The sequence below is a fragment of the Oncorhynchus nerka genome, linkage group LG23, assembly GCF_034236695.1.
Source record: "Oncorhynchus nerka isolate Pitt River linkage group LG23, Oner_Uvic_2.0, whole genome shotgun sequence".
In the NCBI taxonomy this organism is placed as follows: domain Eukaryota; kingdom Metazoa; phylum Chordata; class Actinopteri; order Salmoniformes; family Salmonidae; genus Oncorhynchus; species Oncorhynchus nerka.
The window spans coordinates 15212990-15234566 of record NC_088418.1 but is presented as its reverse complement, the minus strand read 5'-3'; the positions used below and the strand labels follow the sequence as shown (position 1 = coordinate 15234566).

At 46.5% G+C, this 21577-nt stretch overlaps 1 protein-coding gene across 10 annotated transcripts in view; it reads left to right on the top strand.

Moving 5' to 3' along the window:
- Positions 1-1795: 1795 nt before the first annotated feature.
- The window catches only part of LOC115107178 (calcium/calmodulin-dependent protein kinase type II subunit gamma-like), a 37361-nt gene continuing 17579 nt past the window's right edge, over positions 1796-21577 (top strand). For 5 of the 10 annotated variants that reach the window (XM_065007889.1, XM_065007890.1, XM_065007884.1 and 2 more), the window contains exons 1-6: positions 1797-2015; positions 4305-4399; positions 16123-16182; positions 16984-17038; positions 17188-17253; positions 19799-19871. In XM_065007889.1, coding sequence (XP_064863961.1) covers positions 1948-2015; positions 4305-4399; positions 16123-16182; positions 16984-17038; positions 17188-17253; positions 19799-19871 — 417 coding nt within the window. In that variant the 5' untranslated portion in view covers positions 1797-1947. Of the gene's footprint in view, positions 2016-4304; positions 4400-16122; positions 16183-16983; positions 17039-17187; positions 17254-19798; positions 19872-21577 lie in introns of all 10 variants that reach the window. The other 5 variants (XM_065007885.1, XM_065007883.1, XM_065007882.1 and 2 more) reach the window with 2 other exon arrangements.

Sequence of the window (21577 nt, the reverse complement as noted above, 5' to 3'; positions counted from 1 at the left end):
CATCTTTCCATCGATCCTGACTAGTCTCTCAGTCCCTGAACATCATCCCCACAGTATGATGCTGCCAACACCATGCTTCACCGTAGGAATGGTATTGGCCAGATGATGAGTGGTGACTGGTTTCCTCCAGACATGACTCTTGGCATTCAGGCCAAAGACTTCAATCTTGGTTTCATCAGACCAGAGAACCTTGTTTCTCCTGGTCTGGGTCATTTAGAAAACTCCAAGCGGGCTGTCATATGCCTTTTACTGAGGAGAGGCTTCCGTCTGGCCACTCTACCATTGGTGGAGTGCTGCAGAGATGGTTGTCCTTCTGGAAGGTTCTCTCATCTCCACAGAGGAACTTTGGATCTCTGTCAGAGTGACCATTGGGTTCTTGGTCACCTCCCTTACCAAGGCCCTTCTCCCCCGATTGCTCAGTTTATGCCGGGAGACCACCTCTATGGTGTCTGTGGTTCTAAACTTCTTCCATTTAAGAATGATGAAGGCCATTGTTCTTGGGGACCTTCAATGCTGCAGACATTTTTGGTACCCTTCCCAGATCTGTGCCTCCACACAATCCTGTCTTGGAGCTCTACGGACAATTCCTTATTCCTCATGGCTTGGTTTTTGCACTGTCAACTGTGGGACCTTATAGACAGGTGTGTGCCTTTCCAAATTGAATTTACCACAGGTGGACTCCAATTAAGTTGTAGAAACATTTCAAGGACGATCAATGGAAACAGAATGCACTTGAGCTCAATTTCAAGGCTCATAAGCAAAGGGTCTAAATTCTTATGTTATACATTTTTTTATACATTTGCAAAAGCTTCTAAAAACCTGTTTTAACTTTGTCATTATGGGGTATAATGTGTAGATTAATGAGGGGGAAAAAATAATTGTATGCATTTTAGAATGAGGCTGTAATGTAACAAAATGTGAAAAAGTGAAAGTATATGAATACCTTCGTAAGACATTGTGTGTTAGCTTTTACAAACCCTTTGGAACAGACAATGACCATAATTGAAGTTTTCAGACCTACAGAAAAAGCAACAGAACACTTCCAACTACAATAGAATTCACAGTAACGGTTACAGGAAAGTTGTTATTGCTATGATTGTGATATATGGTTGTTTATCTATCTTGGTTTCATATACTGACTGTAAGTTGCTCTGTAAAGGCGTGTCTACTATAAGCCCCAAATGTAAATGTAACAGGAACATTTGCAAAGCATGCTGGGTATTATTATAATTAGCTCCACCCTCAAACAAGACCAAATTTGGTCTGTCTCGACGTCAATGTCTCATAAATTTGGACCGCGTTTTACAGTAGATTACAGTTGAGTTCAGCAGAGTATAGTACAGTACAGTACAGTATACTATACTGCAATACACTAATACTCTACATTACTGTGCTGAACTCTGTCTTAACTTGTGAAACATAGACATCTATGAATGGTTCAGATTTGGTCTGGACAAAACAAAGTACATCTGTGGATGTTGAAATCAAGGCCAGAGTGGACGGACCAAATGTCAACATCCCATGAACGTCGACGTTTTGACGGTGGTCAATGGGCAGTGTTTCTTTAGGCCACGTTGCTGTCACATATCAACTTATCTCGGTCAGACCAATGACGAATTCAAGACAAGTGAGCAAGGGTTTTTAAAAGTCTTCAAACAGAATCAGTACAAAAGTTGTTTTCCGCTACAGCTCGCGGATCGCTGATTCACACCGAATAATACTGCTACCCCGCGCTGATGACATGACTGCTCAAAAATCCTGCTCAAGTCTCGCGTGGTTCTCTCTGCTCTTCCCCCGTCTCTCTCCGCCTCCACCAACCCCTCCAGTCTCTCTGTCCCAGCCTGTCAGTGCCGTAGCTAGTATCGGAGGTTAACAATCCTCCCCTAGACCCAGAGAGCGACCCAGCCTGCCGTGAACCTGACCGAGGCTTGGAGCCCACTCTCAGCCATGGCTACTACTATCGTTACCTCCACCCGCTTTACAGACGAATACCAACTCTACGAGGAGCTCGGGAAGTAAGCGACTGTCGTCATTAGCTATAGCCTTTTGCTACTGCTCTGCCTCTCCGTCCGTCTTTCCTTCTTCTCCCCCACCCCGTACGCGACTCGCTCCTTCTTTAGCCAGCTAACTGGGATAGCCTGATCATATTGTCTTTATCTGGTTGTTGACTAAATGCAGCTATATTGCGTGTCGTAGGTTCTAGGGACAGAGTTTACAGCGTATTTATTTCCTGCACGGTGTCTGTAAAATGCGATAGCACAGCTAGCAATGTCTACTAGTGTGTCAACGCCTTGTCTTTCCGTCTGCTGAATTAGTCAGGCAGGAAGCGTTTGAGCGAAAGCACTCTGACATTTGCTGGCATGGCACGTTGGCAGCCTGCTTGACAGCGCTGAATGTTAGCATGCATGCTAGCTAGTTTAACTGTCTGCTTGTACAATATTAGGCGATTTGTCTCTACTGCAGTTGTGTCGGACGTAGACGATAGTTATAGCCCACACCGCTTCCTTCCCAAAGCAGAATTATGTTAGCACATTATGTAAAACGCCACCCGCTTTCACGCAGCAGCCGTTCATAAATGCCATATGTAGCGTTATAAGCCTCTCAGCACAGACTATGCCGCTGTGGCTTAAAAGTGCAGGGTGATGCTGTTTCTCGGAATTTCGATGTTTTTTTCCCCCCCCTGAGAGAACCGGGCCGTTGTATTATTACGGGCATCTGTCGGAGGCACGATCCTCTCTGGACTCTGTAGATGGATGTCTTGTGTTATTATTCCGTTAGCCCCAGACCCTCGGTATAGTCGATGTGTCTAGGGCTTCTCTTATCTCAATGGCATTTTATTGATCCACTGATTGGTTGATCAAAGTGCACACACCTGGGGTGCGTTCTTTAGGGCACAACGTTGTGGACATTTCAGGTAGTAATTTATGTACAACAGAGATGTTTCTCTGACATGTAGTCGACTCTTGTCATTATCAACAACAAGGGTGTAGTGATATAGGGGGAACATTCAGTGGTTCTTGAACCAGTAACTCAGCAGTTACAGGGAAAGGAAAATACTATTTTATTAATATACACTGAGTTCACAAAACATTAGGAACACCTGCTCTCATGACAGGCTGACCAAGTGAAATCTATGATCCCTTATTGATGTTGCCTGTTAAATCGGTGTAGATGAAGCGGAGGAGACATGTTAAAGAAGGATTTTTAAGCCTTGAGACAATTGAGACATGGATTGTGTATGTGTGCCGTTGAGGGTGAATTGGCAAGACAAAATATTTAAGTGCCTGTGAACGGGGTATGGTGGTAGTTGCCAGGCACATTGGTTTGAGTGTCAAGAACTGCAACGCTGCTGGGTTTTTCATGCTCAACAGTTTCCTGTGTGTATCAAGAATGGCCCACCACCCAAAGGAAATCCAGCCAACTTGACACAACTGTGGGAAGCATTGGAGTCAACATGGGCCAACATCCCTGTGGAATGCTTTTGACACTTTGTAGAGTCCATGGCCCGAACAATTGAGGCTGTTTTGGGTGCAAGTCAATATTATGAAAGGTGTTCCTAATGTTTTGTAGACTGTTTATATAACATGCCATTTAGGAGACACTTACATTGCTGCGTTTAAACATTTTCTTATGGGTGGCCCCAGCAGGAATCAAACCCACATTCCTGCTGTTGCAATCATCATGCCATACCAACAGATCTACGCAGTTACTGTAGCAGTGGGCTAGTGCCAGTGAGCTAGGAGAGGAGTTTAACTCTCTGTCCTCTAGTTTAGGTGTGGCCACCCCTCCTGGAGGGCTACTGGCTCACGCCTGCAGGGTTTAGCCTAGTTTCAGCTCTGCTCTAACACACCTGTTAAATCTAAGGCTTTGATTCGCTGTGTGATCGAGCAGGGCTGGTCCAAAAGCATGCTCCGCCAATAGCCGTAGGAGAGGGTTGGTCATCCCAGCTGTATTGTACATACAGTGGTAGCTAGCCTAAAGGCTATACTACAGCAGATCTAATCCTGGTCTCCGGTACGACTGGTTTTCTCTACAAGGTCTGCTTAGTGGTTCATTGCTTTACGAGGGTAAGGAAGAAAACCAGCGTTGCTGTGGACTTGTATTTGAGAAGAGGAGCTCTGTAATCTGGGTGTCCTCAATTACGGCAGACTGTCATCGTTTCAGGTGTATGACTCCATGCTATGCATCAGTGTTGACGGTGTGGCCAACGCGTGTGTGTGCGCCAGTATGTGTTGCCCTGCATGTTTGTTGCAACAAAAGAAATCCCACAACCCAGAACTGACCGTTGCTTTCCTTGTTTCCAGGGGAGCGTTTTCAGTGGTGCGAAGATGTGTGAAGAAGTCATCAGGTCAGGAGTTCGCCGCCAAAATCATCAACACCAAGAAACTCTCCGCCAGGGGTACAGTAACACACACACACACACAGAGGGAAAGCGGTGCGTCACTGCTAAATGCATATAGCGGAAGCACTGCTATGATCTGTTGTACAGACCTGTGTGTCACACATGTCAAATTAGGGCTTTGGTGATATGGCCAAAATATCTAATCATTATTTGACTGTATTTTGTGTTTCTGAATAACGAAAGTTGTCAATCTGTTTTGTGCATAATCCTTGAATGACAACAAATTAATTTTGTGATGCGTTGTGATGGTGTTATACTCACCTAAACTAGGACAAAACTGACACTAAAGTAGTCCATTTTGAAGCACTTCATTTGATTTAGCATTGTTGGGAAGAGCCTGTAAGTATTTCACTGTTGGCCTACATCTGTTGTTTAAGAAGCATGTGACATAACATTTGATTAGTATCAAAATATTGTTATAGATGGTAAAAAATCTATACCAGTATTAGCGATACATCACCCAGCCCCTACGTCAGATGTGTAGAGCTCTGCTTTCCAAGCACGCCGGTCCTCAACATTATACATCGGGTAGGGCCTTTTCTTTCATTAATAACGAGGGTATGGGCTGGGCTCAAAAATGACCAAAATAAATACATTTGTGTGTGTGGTGGTGGTTGATGATGCTTGCTTGCTAGCTAGCTAGCTGCACTCACAATGGATACGGAGGAAGTGAAACACAAAACTCCAAAGTAAAGCTTGTAAAAATCCCAAATGAAGTGGAAAAGGCTGGCATGTGGAAATCTAGTTGTGACCGTTGAAACTAAGATGTCCACTGGACATGTGAAGTGTCGAGCCTGCCTTGCGATTTTGAAGTACGGCAGCAAGCGAACCGGCACCTCTTTCCAGCGCCGCATTGACACGAGGATGCAGCGGCCGCCTCACAACAGGAGCAGGTACCAGTCAGCAACCGAGCATGACATCGTTTCTCTCTCGCCCCAAAACATTTACCGCCCAAAGTCAAATCAGAAATCACAAGTGTGTTGCTTTCTGTTGCAAAGATATTATGTCCTTTCACACAGTTCAAGGCACGGTGTTTGTTGATATATCTAAAGAGCTAATAAATGTGTGGCTAGTCATGGCCGCATCTCTGACACTGTGCTCCCAGACCCCACAACCACATCACGGAGATGCCACAAAACGGCACTCATAAAGAGGATTGAAGTGGTCAGCGATATCAACAATGCAATAGCTGATATAAATGACTTGGGGATGATCACAGATATGTGGACTGACGTTTACCGCAAGGTAAACAACATGGCAATAACCTGCCCGACATTACCCTCGAGTTTTAGCTGAAAAGCTGAGTGCTAGCTACAGCAACGTTCCGCCCAGAAGATGCCAAGACAGCTGTGCTTTGTTTCGATCCAGCTGTGCTGAAAAGTTGTCTGGGTGAAGGACCAGGGATCGTAATATGATCGCTGCACCCTACCGACGGCTTGACTTCCAGGTTCACTTGTGCAACACCGTGCTAAAATACGCACTTGACACTGCTAAGCTGGAAGATGCGGTTCCAGGGGTGGCAGAAGCTTTGCTTGCAGCCAAGTCATTGGTAAGATTTGTAAAGCAATCGACCTTGCAGCCCAGTTGTCAAAGGTTGTGTCTACACTTGACACATACATGTCACTTCTGCTGTCAGAATACGAAGATCGCATTGTAAAGACAGGTCTAGACACATTAAAGTGTCTCTTTGGTGTGATTGTGTTCAGATCTGTCTGACCACTTCAGAAGGTGGTCAGGGATTTCTCCTCAGTCTGGATGCAATCAGGATACCGAAAGCGCATACAGTGGGCGACGTCATCAGCACTCCTCCCACAAGTCTCTGGAAAATGTGTGTTTTGGGACCGAGAGGCACCTTTTCATTATAACGTTGGAGGAAATACGTTCCTAGCGTGTGAGGAACGTGTTTGCTGGCCTTATAAATGCTAGCTAATATTTAGAAAACTGGTTTTGTTTGTTTGGCTAGAGTTATGCTAACATGTTTGCAATCTCTTCATCGTTGCTTGTTATCTAGCTAGCTACAGAGGTTAGCTGGATAGTTAGCTACTACCATCAATTGTGTTATCATATTTAGCCTATTCCACCAGGAATCCAGACACACTGTGGACACGGTAAAGACATTTTAAATGTACTTAGGTGTATACGCATGTTCGGAATTCCATGATCTGACCTCTATGATCAGAATAATACATCTGCATGAACTGTCAAGTCTAGACATGGCCAAAGACTGAGACATGGGTGAAAACAAGATTCAACACTGTGTACCTCACCCTGTACTCCTGGACTTTCTCAGCCCCCCCTTACGAGGCGCTGGGGGGGGCTGGTCTTCCTGTGATGAGACAGGCTGCCCCCACCCCCCCACCAGGTTATCTCCCGTGGGCAGATTCTGCGTGAAGACTGAAGAATCTGCCGGGACTGAATATGATGCGTGAGATAACAAGCTGCTGCAGTAGTTGCAGTCTTTTTATTTATTTTTCGACACTGATTATATGGACAAACCAGGATTGGGCGAAGGCGGTGGTTAAACTGCTTTGCTTCCGAGTGCTTCTCAACTCCTATTCATTTGGAGTGTTATATGTTATGACCATATAGTTAAACTTGTCTTAACTTGAGGAGTCCTGTTATTGTTGCCTAAGTTCTGTGGGTGAAATGTGGACTGGAGTGGCAGGCAGAGGAGTTACTTCAAAAGGTAACTGGATTTTTGAGCCTCTACTGCTTAGGTTGAGGCCTCTCCAAATAGTCAATAGCCTACTGCTTAGGTTGAGGCCTCTCCAAATAGTCAATAGCCTACTGCTTAGGTTGAGGCCTCTCCAAATAGTCAATAGCCTACTGCTTAGGTTGAGGCCTCTCCAAATAGTCAATAGCCTACTGCTTAGGTTGAGGCCTCTCCAAATAGTCAATAGCCTACTACTTAGGTTGAGGCCTCTCCAAATAGTCAATAGCCTACTGCTTAGGTTGAGGCCTCTCCAAATAGTCAATAGCCTACTGCTTAGGTTGAGGCCTCTCCAAATAGTCAATAGCCTACTGCTTAGGTTGAGGCCTCTCCAAATAGTCAATAGCCTACTGCTTAGGTTGAGGCCTCTCCAAATAGTCAATAGCCTACTGCTTAGGTTGAGGCCTCTCCAAATAGTCAATAGCCTACTGCTTAGGTTGAGGCCTCTCCAAATAGTCAATAGCCTACTGCTTAGGTTGAGGCCTCTCCAAATAGTCAATAGCCTACTGCTTAGGTTGAGGCCTCTCCAAATAGTCAATAGCCTGCTGCTTAGGTTGAGGCCTCTCCAAATAGTCAATAGCCTGCTTCTTAGGTTGAGGCCTCTCCAAATAGTCAATAGCCTACTGCTTAGGTTGAGGCCTCTCCAAATAGTCAATAGCCTACTGCTTAGGTTGAGGCCTCTCCAAATAGTCAATAGCCTACTGCTTAGGTTGAGGCCTCTCCAAATAGTCAATAGCCTACTGCTTAGGTTGAGGCCTCTCCAAATAGTCAATAGCCTACTGCTTAGGTTGAGGCCTCTCCAAATAGTCAATAGCCTACTGCTTAGGTTGAGGCCTCTCCAAATAGTCAATAGCCTACTGCTTAGGTTGAGGCCTCTCCAAATAGTCAATAGCCTACTGCTTAGGTTGAGGCCTCTCCAAATAGTCAATAGCCTGCTGCTTAGGTTGAGGCCTCTCCAAATAGTCAATAGCCTGCTGCTTAGGTTGAGGCCTCTCCAAATAGTCAATAGCCTGCTGCTTAGGTTGAGGCCTCTCCAAATAGTCAATAGCCTACTGCTTAGGTTGAGGCCTCTCCAAATAGTCAATAGCCTACTGCTTAGGTTGAGGCCTCTCCAAATAGTCAATAGCCTACTGCTTAGGTTGAGGCCTCTCCAAATAGTCAATAGCCTACTGCTTAGGTTGAGGCCTCTCCAAATAGTCAATAGCCTACTGCTTAGGTTGAGGCCTCTCCAAATAGTCAATAGCCTACTGCTTAGGTTGAGGCCTCTCCAAATAGTCAATAGCCTACTGCTTAGGTTGAGGCCTCTCCAAATAGTCAATAGCCTACTGCTTAGGTTGAGGCCTCTCCAAATAGTCAATAGCCTACTGCTTAGGTTGAGGCCTCTCCAAATAGTCAATAGCCTACTGCTTAGGTTGAGGCCTCTCCAAATAGTCAATAGCCTACTGCTTAGGTTGAGGCCTCTCCAAATAGTCAATAGCCTACATTTGATCTAATTGTGCTTGTTCTGAATAGCCGACTGAACATGTGTTTGGGGCCTTGAGTCCCAACTAGCTAGTAATATGTTTGGATATTTAACCGGTGCTCAGTGTGCTGGTTCTGAACAGTGCTGATAATAAAATAAAAATTGGCGCTGTAGACATTAGCCTAACATTACTGGCAACATGTTTGAATACCAGTTGCACATGCGTATTTTATTTGTTACGTTTTAACCATATCAGCAATGGTTCTTTAAAAAGGGTTTAAACATGTTCTTTTGTTGATATAACTTAAATGCAGAAGACACATTTAAGTTGAATGCGTTCAGCTGTATTACGGACTAGGTATCTATTTCATCAGGTCCTCTTATCAGCTTTCTGAATTTCACAAGAGGCAACAACATCACATTTTTAAGAACATTTTGAAGATCGTTCTACAAACATGGTGCAAGAACTAAAAGCTGATTTCCCTAACTGAGACCAAAGGAATTTCCAGAGTTAACCATCCCTGAGACCGGGTGTGGTAACTCGTATGTCTAAAGTTTAGTAATGATGTTTGGTACAGTGGGACGTTTTGTAAAAGGGCTTTATAAATTAAACATACATTGCTATCAACCTACGTGACATCACAGAGGGCCAACCAACTTCCCGGTAGAGAATGCAGTGATGACATCACAGAGGGCCAACCAACTTTCCGGTAGAGAATGCAGTGATGACATCACAGAGGGCCAACCAACTTTCCGGTAGAGAATGCAGTGATGACATCACAGAGGGCCAACCAACTTTCCGGTAGAGAATGCAGTGATGATATCACAGAGGGCCAACCAACTTTCCGGTAGAGAATGCAGTGATGACATCACAGAGGGCCAACGAACCTTCCGGTAGAGAATGCAGTGATGACATCACAGAGGGCCAACCAACTTTCCGGTAGAGAATGCAGTGATGACATCACAGAGGGCCAACCAACTTTCCGGTAGAGAATGCAGTGATGATATCACAGAGGGCCAACCAACTTTCCGGTAGAGAATGCAGTGATGACATCACAGAGGGCCAACGAACCTTCCGGTAGAGAATGCAGCGATGATATCACAGAGGGCCAACCAACTTCCCGGTAGAGAATGCAGTGATGACATCACAGACATTGTGCATGACACAAGTCATTTTTCCAACAATTGTTTACAGACAGATTATTTAATTTATAATTCACTGTATCACAATTCCAGTGGGTCAGAAGTGGATATATAACATACATTTGAAGTCGGAAGTTTACATACACCTTGGCCAAATGCATTTAAACATTTCATCCTAGTAAAAATTCCGTTTTAGGTCAGTTAGGATCACCACTTTATTTTAAGAATGTGAAATTTCAGAATAATAGTAGAGAGAATGATTAATTTCAGCTTTTATTCCTTTCATCATATTCCCAGTGGGTCAGAAGTTTACATACACTCAATTAGTATTTGGTAGCTTTGCCTTTAAATTGTTGAACTTGGGTCAAACGTTTTGGGTAGCCTTCCACAAGCTTCCCACAATAAGTTGGGTGAAGTTTGGCCCATTCCTCCTGACAGAGCTGGTGTAACTGAGTCAGGTTTGTAGGCCTCCTTGCACACGCTTTTTCAGCTCTGCACACACATTTTCTATAGTATTGAGGTCAGGGCTTTGTGATGACCACTCCAATACCTTGACTTTGTTGTCCTTAAGCCATTTTACCACAACTTTGGAAGTATGCTTGGGGTCATTGTCCATTTGGAAGACCCATTTGCCACCAAGCTTTAACTTCCTGACTGATGTCTTGAGATGTTGCTTCAAATATAGCCACATCATTTTCCTGCCTCATGATGCCATCTATTTTGTGAAATGCACCAGTCCCTCCTGCAGCAAAGCACCCCCACAACATGATGCTTCTACCCGCGTGCTTCACGGTTGGGATGGTGTTCTTCGGCTTGCAAGCGTACCTCTTTTTCCTCCAAGCATAATGATGGTCATTATAGCCAAACAGTTCTATTTTTGTTTCATCAGACCAGAGGGCATAACCTGACAAAATATATTTATACAAATGGCTCATTTTATTACAACGATGTAAGAGACCAAAGCTGCCAATGAACCTCCATGTTTTAAAGGGAACCAATACTTTCATGTCCTATTCTGTCATAGAGGGCAAGGTACGTTCATCTCTTGGAGAACGCTTCTCCTTCCTGAGCAGTATGACGGCTGCGTGGTCCCATGGTGTTTATACTTGCGTACTATTGTTTGTACAGATAAACGTGGTACCTTCAGGCGTTTGGAAATTGCTCCCAAGAATGAACCAGACGTATGGAGGTCTACAATTGTTTTTCTGAGGTCTTTTGATTTTCCCATGATGTCAAGCAAAGAGGCACTGAGTTTGAAGGTAGGCCTTGAAATACATCCACAGGTACACCTCCAATTGACTCAAATGATGTCAATCAGCATATCAGAAGCTTCTAAAGCCATGATACAATTTTCTGGAATTTTCCAAGCTGTTTAAAGGCACAGTAAATTTAATGTATGTAAACTTCTGACCCACTGGAATTGTGATACAGTGAGATAATCTGTCTGTAAACAATTTGTTGAAATAATTACTTGTCTTGCACAAAGTAGATGTCTTAAACGACTTGCCAAAAGTTTGTTAACAAGAAATTTGAGGATTGGTTAAAAAACTAGTTTTAATGACTCCATTTTAAGTGTATGTAAACTTCCAGACTTCAACTGTATACATGATCTTAAATTGAGCCAGTTTGCTACATCAGGAAAATACATGTGGATTATATAATGGCCATTTTTGTAGGGGTTGAAATGTCGAAGTGGAAATGACTAACTTCAGAAGCCTTTTTAAACCTGGAATACTGTACAATTAAAACATGTCCTGCATCGCTGTGCAGTCATAACAAGGCCGACTTTAAACTGAAGCAGCCGGCGGGAGGTCTCGGGGAATGAACAGTGCCTCTGCTCATCCAATGTAGCCTAACGATAAGACCAAGCTCCCACTGTGCAGTGGTACTGAATAGACACCGCCTCGTGTCTGTATTCAGAAACTGCGCGTAAACGGTAGATTTAACATGTTATTCGTTGCAATATGAAATCTATGTTGGTAGTATTTAATAGGGCAGGGCTTGAACGTCACTGGCCTGGGTAGGGTAGGGCAGGGCTTGAACGTCACTGGCCTGGGTAGGGTAGGGCAGGGCTTGAACGTCACTGGCCTGGGTAGGGTAGGGTAGGGCAGGGCTTGAACGTCACTGGCCTGGGTAGGGCAGGGCTTGAACGTCACTGGCCTGGGTAGGGTAGGGCAGGGCTTGAACGTCACTGGCCTGGGTAGGGTAGGGCAGGGCTTGAACGTCACTGGCCTGGGTAGGGTAGGGCAGGGCTTGAACGTCACTGGCCTGGGTAGGGTAGGGCAGGGCTTGAACGTCACTGGCCTGGGTAGGGTAGGGCAGGGCTTGAACGTCACTGGCCTGGGTAGGGCCAGCTGATGGGATGTCTTGAGTTGACCATAAGTAGTGTGACGACAAATGTTATCTTGTATTTGAACATTTTGTTAAATATTCTGGTGCTGGAGACTAGTACCACCTTGTCTTTTTTCTTCTGGAAGTTATTTAGAATAATAATGATTTTATGCAGATTTAACTTCTGTGTTCTGTGTGTGTGGAGGGGGTGGTAGTTGGTGATGTGGTAACTGTTTACGCAGAAAGCCAAGCTCCACTGTGGGCTGTTGTAGGTCTACAGGGCCGTGACTGTTCTCAGCATGCAGGCCTCTGCCACACGGTGTGTCTGGGGACTGTGTGCTGCATCTCAGCTCAGAGCTGCCCTCCTCTGCAGTCAACACGCATTCTCTCGCTCACTCTCTCTCCCTCCCTCTTTTTTTCTCTTCTGTTCTTCTTCGAGCAGTCTTGGCTCTATGCTCTATGCCTGTTCCCTCTCTCCCTCCCACCGTCAGTAGCTAGGAGATTGGTCAGTATTGAGGCTAATCCAGTTAGACTAAATGTATCTCAGCAGGGGCCAAGACCCCACAGGATCTCACACACCCCCCTGTTAGCCCCTTTGTGGTGTGTGTGTTGTGATAATAGGTATCACTGGGCTGGTATTTGGTCTTCTCAAGAAGAAGGAAGTTTCAGCAATATCTAGAAGCTTTTTATGGTAACAGTCAATTATTAAGAGTTGCACAGTACAGCATTAAAGTGTGTGTGTGGGCCAAGATGGGAGGGGCTCTGACAGCCTTGCAGTGATCTGTGTCGGGAGAGGAGGAGAGTGTTCAGGGAGGAGGAGGATGAAGAGCGAGGCAATTTAGAGAGAGGACGAGCATTAGAGGAGTACTCATACAGTACACACACTGTGTGTGTGTGTGTGTGGTGGCAGTGTGCCTAGTAGGATTTGAGTGTTGTTATTAGCCCCATTGGGCCTGTGTGAGCTAGTGCACTGCCCCATGGGTAATAAGTATCTGAAAGCGGCGCTAAACACCGTCATAATCTGAGGGGGGCTAGAGTTGTGTGTGTGTGTGTCGCGTACCTCTCCTTCTCCCCCTGGTGCAACATGGCTGTGGAGCAGATGGCCAATTACAGGACAGTAGGAAGTGCCAGTAATTAATTACCCAGCAGCAATCTCTGCACCATCTACTACCCTTATGAGGAAAAAACACATGATTTCATCTGTGACATTTCCACAAGTCTGTGGCCATTTCTCTTTCCCGCTCATAGATCTGGTGGTGTAGCTGCAGTCTAACGAGCAAAGGGTTATTAGTTCAAATCCCCTTTTAAGGCTGAGTCCCAATTGTGGTCACAGTACAAGATTTTACAGTAATTAAAATCTGAACTTTAGGCAAAGTGCAAGAATTTATTCTTTCCAATCTCTATTATGCCAACAGGCCTGGTGGAGCAGCTGGACCGTCAGGTAGCTAGCAACCAAGAGGTTGTGAGTTCAAATGAGGTTGAGTCAGCATACTGTCCTTTAACATTAACGCCTTCATTTAGTTGTAAAAATACAGTAACTAGTTGTATATTTACTGTATTTTCATGGCAACTAGACAAAAACCTCCAGGGGACCATGACACAATGTCCTTGGGGACGTCCCTGGAACAAACCGGAAACTAGACAAAACCTGCAGGGGACCATGACTGTTGAAATTGAATTAATGTCAATTATACCTTTCAAAGTTAAATATTCTAAATGATATTTGACACCTGGGCTTTCGCGTGAGCTCGAATGTTGTCCCGTGTAGTGTCATGCTATCACATATATCCAAATAGTGCATTTTCATGAATTCACATTCATTTCACGAGGACGTGTTGTCACGTTTTCACGTTAACTTGGCAGTAAATCACACAAAGTTCATGTTGTTTTCACACATACACCACATGCATTGTACACCCGTGCACGCCCCCACACAGGGACACGTCAACAAATAATTGAATGAATCAGCAATTAGTTGCAGTAAACCATGCTACATTCACGCACGCGTGCACACACACACACACACACGCAATGGGGAGTTGTGATCCTCTTTCTGCATATGGACATTTTCATGTAATCCTCTCGGTTTCTCTCTCTGCTGCGTCAGTAGTGAAATGAGACTAGGGTTGCTGTAGTTTGTCCCTGCAGGAGAGAGAAGGAGAGAATCTAGAGCCTACATGGGGAGAAGAAAGAGGGGCGGGAGAGGGGTAGTAGGAAAGATGGAAGAGGGAGGGAGAGCGAGGTGGTAGGGAAGAGGAGAGAAATGGGAGGCAGAGAAGTGATGGGGGAGAGAAGGGGATCAGAGGGATGGATGGAAGGAGACCGAAGTGATGGGGGGAGAAGGGGATCAGGGGAGGGAGAAGGGGATCAGAGGAGAGGGATGAATGGGGAGAGGGATGGAAGGAGACCCCGAAGTGAAGGGGATCAGGGGGGCTGGAGAAGGGGATCAGAGGAGGGATGGAAGGAGGGGAGAGCGATGGAAGGAGACCGAAGTGATTGGGGGAGAAGGGGATCAGGTGGGGGGGATGGAAGGAGGGAGGGATGGATGGATGAAGGGGGAGAGTGATGGAAGGAGACCGAAGTGATGGGGGGAGAAGGGGATCAGAGGAGGGATGGATGAAGGGGGAGACGGAGGGCTAGAAAGGATTATTTGTTGAGGAGATGTGTGTGTTAGGAGGTGAGGCTGTTTAGCAGTAGTGTAGGAGTAGTGTATTTACTGGACTGAAATGATAAGGTGATGAGAAAGCCAGTTGTGTATGTTACAGTCTGTCTGCGCGTGGGTCTAATACTGGTTTGTTAGCCAGGGTGTCTGATAATGAAATTGCCAGTTGTTGTTATTGAGTTTAAGATATTCAGTGTTGCGATATTAAATGGGATGTGCTGCAATGTGTTTTGAAATGAGTGTTTAGTGAAAAACATTCGGCAAAAGGGTCTGTGAAATCAAACTGAAATACTGTGATTAAATGAATGTAAATAAATGTGTGCGGTCTCTGTTTTGGAGCCCTACAGCAGTTGATATTTCATTAGAATAATACGTGTCAACGCAGTCACACAAACAGTCTGACTCCCAGCCAGGGTCACCCCGGATTACCTCTGACCTCTCACATCTGTTGTTAACGGTGATGACGGTGGGGGGGGTTGTGTGTCAGAATTATGTAAGATTGTTTGAGGTGGTAGTCAGGTGTGTGTGTTCCAATTTCATCATGTGTCCCCTGCTAGGCAAAAGTGCTGGCACAGCAATGTTCCACAGCTGGGGCTGCGAGCAACATCCACACACACAGTATACACACCTTGTCTCACCCTGTGTGTGTGTGGAGCTGTCTCACCCTGTGTGTGTGTGTGGAGCTGTCTCACCCTGTGTGTGTGTGTGGAGCTGTCTCACCCTGTGTGTGTGTGTGGAGCTGTCTCACCCTGTGTGTGTGTGTGGAGCTGTCTCACCCTGTGTGTGTGTGTGTGTGTGTGTGTGTGTGTGTGTGTGTGTGGAGCTGTGTGTGTGTGTGTGTGTGTGGAGCTGTCTCACCCTGTGTGTGTGTGGAGCTGTCTCACCCTGTGTGTGTGGAGCTGTCTCACCCTGTGTGTGTGTGTGTGGAGCTGTCTCACCCTGTGTGTGTGGTGTGGAGCTGTCTCACCCTGTGTGTGTGTGTGTGTGGAGCTGTCTCACCCTGTGTGTGTGGTGCTGTTTCACCCTGTGTGTGTGTGTGTGTGTGTGTGTGTGGTGCTGTTTCACCCTGTGTGTGTGTGTGGTGTGTGTGGAGCTGTCTCACCCTGTGTGTGTGTGTGGAGCTGTCTCACCCTGTGTGTGTGTGTGTGTGTGTGTGGAGCTGTCTCACCCTGTGTGTGTGTGTGTGGTGCTGTTTCACCCTGTGTGTGTGTGTGTGGAGCTGTCTCACCCTGTGTGTGTGTGTGTGTGTGTGGAGCTGTCTCACCCTGTGTGTGTGGAGCTGTCTCACCCTGTGTGTGTGTGTGGAGCTGTCTCACCCTGTGTGTTCACCTTGTTATAAACCTTTCATTAGCCTGTTTTCTAACTGAATAAGCTCTCATTGGCCGGTTCTAACGGCGTTTTTCTCTCCTCAGATCACCAGAAGCTGGAACGAGAGGCGCGTATCTGCCGCCTGCTCAAACACTCAAACATAGGTAGGTCTGTTTCTCTACTTGTTTTATTTTCAATTTCAGGTTTATGAAAAGTAATCTAATTGAGGACAATAAAACCTGAATGGATGGGACTTCAATAATGCTTATTTTCTGTTCAAATCAAAGTTGTTGACCAGTAGGATGGAGGGGGGGAGATGAGGCCATACTGATGAGTCAATGACGACTTTGTACTGTCTCTTTCAGTGTGCATCCCTCTATCATCTATCCCTCCTTCCCTCTCCCTTCTGGCTCTCTCTTCAGTGTCCCAGATTGCTCTGCCCCTCCCTCCTTGTCTCTCTCTTCTTTTTATACTTTCTCTATTCTGTCTATCTTTCTCTCTTTCTGCCTCTCTCGCTCCTTCTCATTCCGTCTCTCTTTCTCTCTCCTTCTCATTTGTCTGAGCTTCATATAAACCTTGGACTGGGAGAGGGACGGGGAGAGGGACGGGGAGAGGGACTGGGAGAGGGACTGGGAGAGGGACGGGGAGAGGGACGGGGAGAGGGACTGGGAGAGGGACTGGGAGAGGGACGGGGAGAGGGACTGGGAGAGGGACTGGGAGAGGGACGGGGGAGAGGGACGGGAGAGATGAACACTCATACTGTACTTGCTGCAGGGAGGACCTGCTACTTATTACACACAAATGTACCTTTTTACATAACCTTTAACCTCCAACCCTAAACCCTTAAACAAAACTATACATTAAGTCAGATCTAGAATGTCAAACTAAGTAGCCATTACGTATTCCACTGTTAAATCTCATAATTCCCTTTCTCTCCCTCTTCTCCACCCTCTCTTTCTATCTAGTGAGGCTACATGACAGTATCTCAGAGGAAGGCTTTCACTACCTTGTGTTTGACCTGTGAGTATAACACACACACACTGACCTTCCTGGCTTGTGCATGTGCCTCCATGAAAGAGGTTTCTTTATGTATGATAACAATCTGGTCCTCCTTCCTCTGTCTTTCTCCCTCTCGGTCTCTCCTCTGTCGCTCGGTCTCTGTCTCTCAGGGTGACAGGAGGAGAATTGTTTGAAGACATCGTTGCTAGGGAGTACTACAGCGAGGCCGACGCCAGGTGGGCCCTCCCTACTTACTGTTACCATGGTTAGGCAGCTGCGTAGCACAGCGCAGGTCAAAACCGTGGGAGAGTGGCATGATTTCTTATCTTTGCTAACTGGCCTATCCACATGGGGTACCTGGGAAGTCTCAAAGGAACATGGACCTATTGGTCAAATGCTCATTAGGGGGTACTTCAGGGGTAATCCAAGCATGTAACAGTGACAAAACTAAGGCTGAGAACCACTATTGTAGTAACCTGTTGAGCTTTCAGTACAAACATACACGTTTAGTGATGACTGGATCATTGATTTTTCTCCTCTTTTCTCCTCTCCAGTCAGTGTATTAACCTGATCTCCTCTCCAGTCAGTGTATTAACCTGATCTCCTCTCCAGTCAGTGTATTAACCTGATCTCCTCTCCAGTCAGTGTATTAACCTGATCTCCTCTCCTCTCCAGTCAGTGTATTAACCTGATCCCCTCTCCTCTCCAGTCAGTGTATTAACCTGATCCCCTCTCCTCTCCAGTCAGTGTATTAACCTGATCTCCTCTCCTCTCCAGTCAGTGTATTAACCTGATCTCCTCTCCTCTCCAGTCAGTGTATTAACCTGATCTCCTCTCCTCTCCAGTCAGTGTATTAACCTGATCTCCTCTCCTCTCCAGTCAGTGTATTAACCTGATCTCCTCCTCTCCAGTCAGTGTATTAACCTGATCTCCTCTCCAGTCAGTGTATTAACCTGATCTCCTCTCCAGTCAGTGTATTAACCTGATCTCCTCTCCAGTCAGTGTATTAACCTGATCTCCTCTCCAGTCAGTGTATTAACCTGATCTCCTCTCCAGTCAGTGTATTAACCTGATCTCCTCTCCAGTCAGTGTATTAACCTGATCTCCTCTCCAGTCAGTGTATTAACCTGATCTCCTCTCCTCTCCAGTCAGTGTATTAACCAGTCAGTCAGTGTATTAACCTGATCTCCTCTCCTCTCCAGTCAGTGTATTAACCTGATCTCCTCTCCTCTCCAGTCAGTGTATTAACCTGATCTCCTCTCCTCTCCAGTCAGTGTATTAACCTGATCTCCTCTCCTCTCCAGTCAGTGTATTAACCTGATCCCCTCTCCTCTCCAGTCAGTGTATTAACCTGATCTCCTCTCCAGTCAGTGTATTAACCTGATCTCCTCTCCTCTCCAGTCAGTGTATTAACCTGATCCCCTCTCCTCTCCAGTCAGTGTATTAACCTGATCTCCTCTCCTCTCCAGTCACTGTATTAACCTGATCTCCTCTCCTCTCCAGTCACTGTATTAACCTGATCTCCTCTCCTCTCCAGTCACTGTATTAACCTGATCTCCTCTCCAGTCAGTGTATTAACCTGATCTCCTCTCCAGTCAGTGTATTAACCTGATCTCCTCTCCAGTCAGTGTATTAACCTGATCTCCTCTCCAGTCAGTGTATTAACCTGATCTCCTCTCCAGTCAGTGTATTAACCTGATCCCCTCTCCTCTCCAGTCAGTGTATTAACCTGATCTCCTCTCCAGTCAGTGTATTAACCTGATCTCCTCTCCAGTCAGTGTATTAACCTGATCCCCTCTCCTCTCCAGTCAGTGTATTAACCTGATCTCCTCTCCTCTCCAGTCACTGTATTAACCTGATCTCCTCTCCTCTCCAGTCACTGTATTAACCTGATCTCCTCTCCTCTCCAGTCACTATATTAACCTGATCTCCTCTCCTCTCCAGTCACTATATTAACCTGATCTCCTCTCCAGTCAGTGTATTAACCTGATCTCCTCTCCAGTCAGTGTATTAACTTGATCTCCTCTCCTCTCCAGTCAGTGTATTAACTTGATCTCCTCTCCTCTCCAGTCAGTGTATTAACTTGATCTCCTCTCCAGTCAGTGTATTAACCTGATCTCCTCTCCAGTCAGTGTATTAACCTGATCTCCTCTCCAGTCAGTGTATTAACCTGATCTCCTCTCCAGTCAGTGTATTAACCTGATCTCCTCTCCAGTCAGTGTATTAACCTGATCTCCTCTCCAGTCAGTGTATTAACCTGATCTCCTCTCCAGTCAGTGTATTAACCTGATCTCCTCTCCAGTCAGTGTATTAACCTGATCTCCTCTCCTCTCCAGTCAGTGTATTAACCTGATCTCCTCTCCAGTCAGTGTATTAACCTGATCTCCTCTCCAGTCAGTGTATTAACCTGATCTCCTCTCCAGTCAGTGTATTAACCTGATCTCCTCTCCAGTCAGTGTATTAACCTGATCTCCTCTCCAGTCAGTGTATTAACCTGATCTCCTCTCCAGTCAGTGTATTAACCTGATCTCCTCTCCAGTCAGTGTATTAACCTGATCTCCTCTCCTCTCCAGTCAGTGTATTAACCTGATCTCCTCTCCTCTCCAGTCAGTGTATTAACCTGATCTCCTCTCCAGTCAGTGTATTAACCTGATCTCCTCTCCAGTCAGTGTATTAACCTGATCTCCAGTCAGTGTATTAACCTGATCTCCAGTCAGTGTATTAACCTGATCTCCTCTCCTCTCCAGTCAGTGTATTAACTTGATCTCCTCTCCTCTCTAGTCAGTGTATTAACCAGATCTTGGAGAGTGTTCAACATATCCACCAGCATGACATCGTCCACAGGGACCTCAAGGTGAGTGGTGAGCGTGTGTGTTTGGCCGCCTGTTGCTATGACTACCACACACACCTTTGCTCGTGGCCATGGCAACGCACTGCTCTTGTAGTTCCATCCCACCCACTATTCCTTGTTTCACTTGTCCCCTCCCTCTCTGTTTCCCCCTCTTTAGCCCTAATCTTTTTTCTCACACACACACACCACATGTCTATCCTTGACCGGCGGGGGGGGTGTGTGTGTGTGTGTGTGTTAGTGTCATCTGCACGTAAGCAGGGAGAGGGCAAACTTATGGTCTACTCTCCCCAATGGCAAGGAAACAAGGACTCCTAGTCACGGACCACACACAGTCCTGACTCAAAGTAAAGGTGTCCAAGACAAGAGACTGAGAGATTAACCCTGTGGTTACCATGACAACCCCCGTGACATCACTGCAGCCTGGCTCCTCGCGGCTGATTGGTTGGGATAAACATAATGGATTCTTATCAGATGGGTCTTCCAACGAAACACCATGAAGACACATCACTGGATGGCTCTTTGTTCATGTGACCCGGAATAGATGGAACACAGAAGTGAATCGCTTTGACATAGTCTGAGCATGTATCTGGTAGGGTTTTAAATAATTTCACTATGAAATGGTTTTCTTTCTTTCTTGCCGGAGATCAAGATATTCGAAATGCATGGTAACATTTACATGAGCACTACTGTGCACGTGAGTGAGGCTGGGGCTTTATTGCTGCAGCTGCGGCGAGAGAAGACGGACGGAGGGAGAGAGCTCGCTGACTCCACTACAACTCCACTACAGCTCGACTCCCCTACTCCCCTACAGCTTGCCTACAGCTCGCCGACTCCCCTACAGCTCGCTGACTCCACTACAACTCCACTACAGCTCGCCGACTCCGCTACGACTCCCCTACAGCTCGCTGACTCCACTACAACTCCACTACAGCTCGCCGACTCCCCTACAGCTTGCCTACAGCTCGCCGACTCCCCTACAGCTCACTGACTCCACTACAACTCCACTACAGCTCGCCGACTCCTCTACAGCTCGCCGACTCCGCTACGACTCCCCTACAGCTCGCTGACTCCACTACAACTCCACTACAGCTCGCCGACTCCCCTACAGCTTGCCTACAGCTCGCCGACTCCCCTACAGCTCGCCGACTCCACTACGACTCCCCTACAGCTCGCCGACTCCACTACGACTCCCCTACAGCTCGCCGACTCCCCTACAGCTCGCCGACTCCGCTACGACTCCCCTACAGCTCGCCGACTCCCCTACAGCTCGCCGACTCCGCTACGACTCCCCTACAGCTCGCCGACTCCGCTACGACTCCCCTACAGCTCGCCAACTCCGCTACAACTCCCCTACAGCTCGCCGACTCCGCTACGGCTCCCCTACAGCTCGCCGACTCCACTACGACTCCCCTACAGCTCGCCGACTCCCCTACAGCTCACCGACTCCACTACGACTCCCCTACAGCTCGCTGACTCCCCTACAGCTCGCCGACTCCCCTACAGCTCGCCGACTCCTCTACAGCTCGCCGACTCCCCTACAGCTCGCCGACTATTCTCCCTCCCATATAATAGTGCCTATCTTGACTGCAGTAGTCTGGAGAAGCTAGCCAGGTTTATTGAGGCCACATGCTGCACTTTGTCCTCAACCCTTTCAGATAAAACAGCCTACCTGTTTGTTGCTCACTGTAGAATACTCCATTTCATTTCGC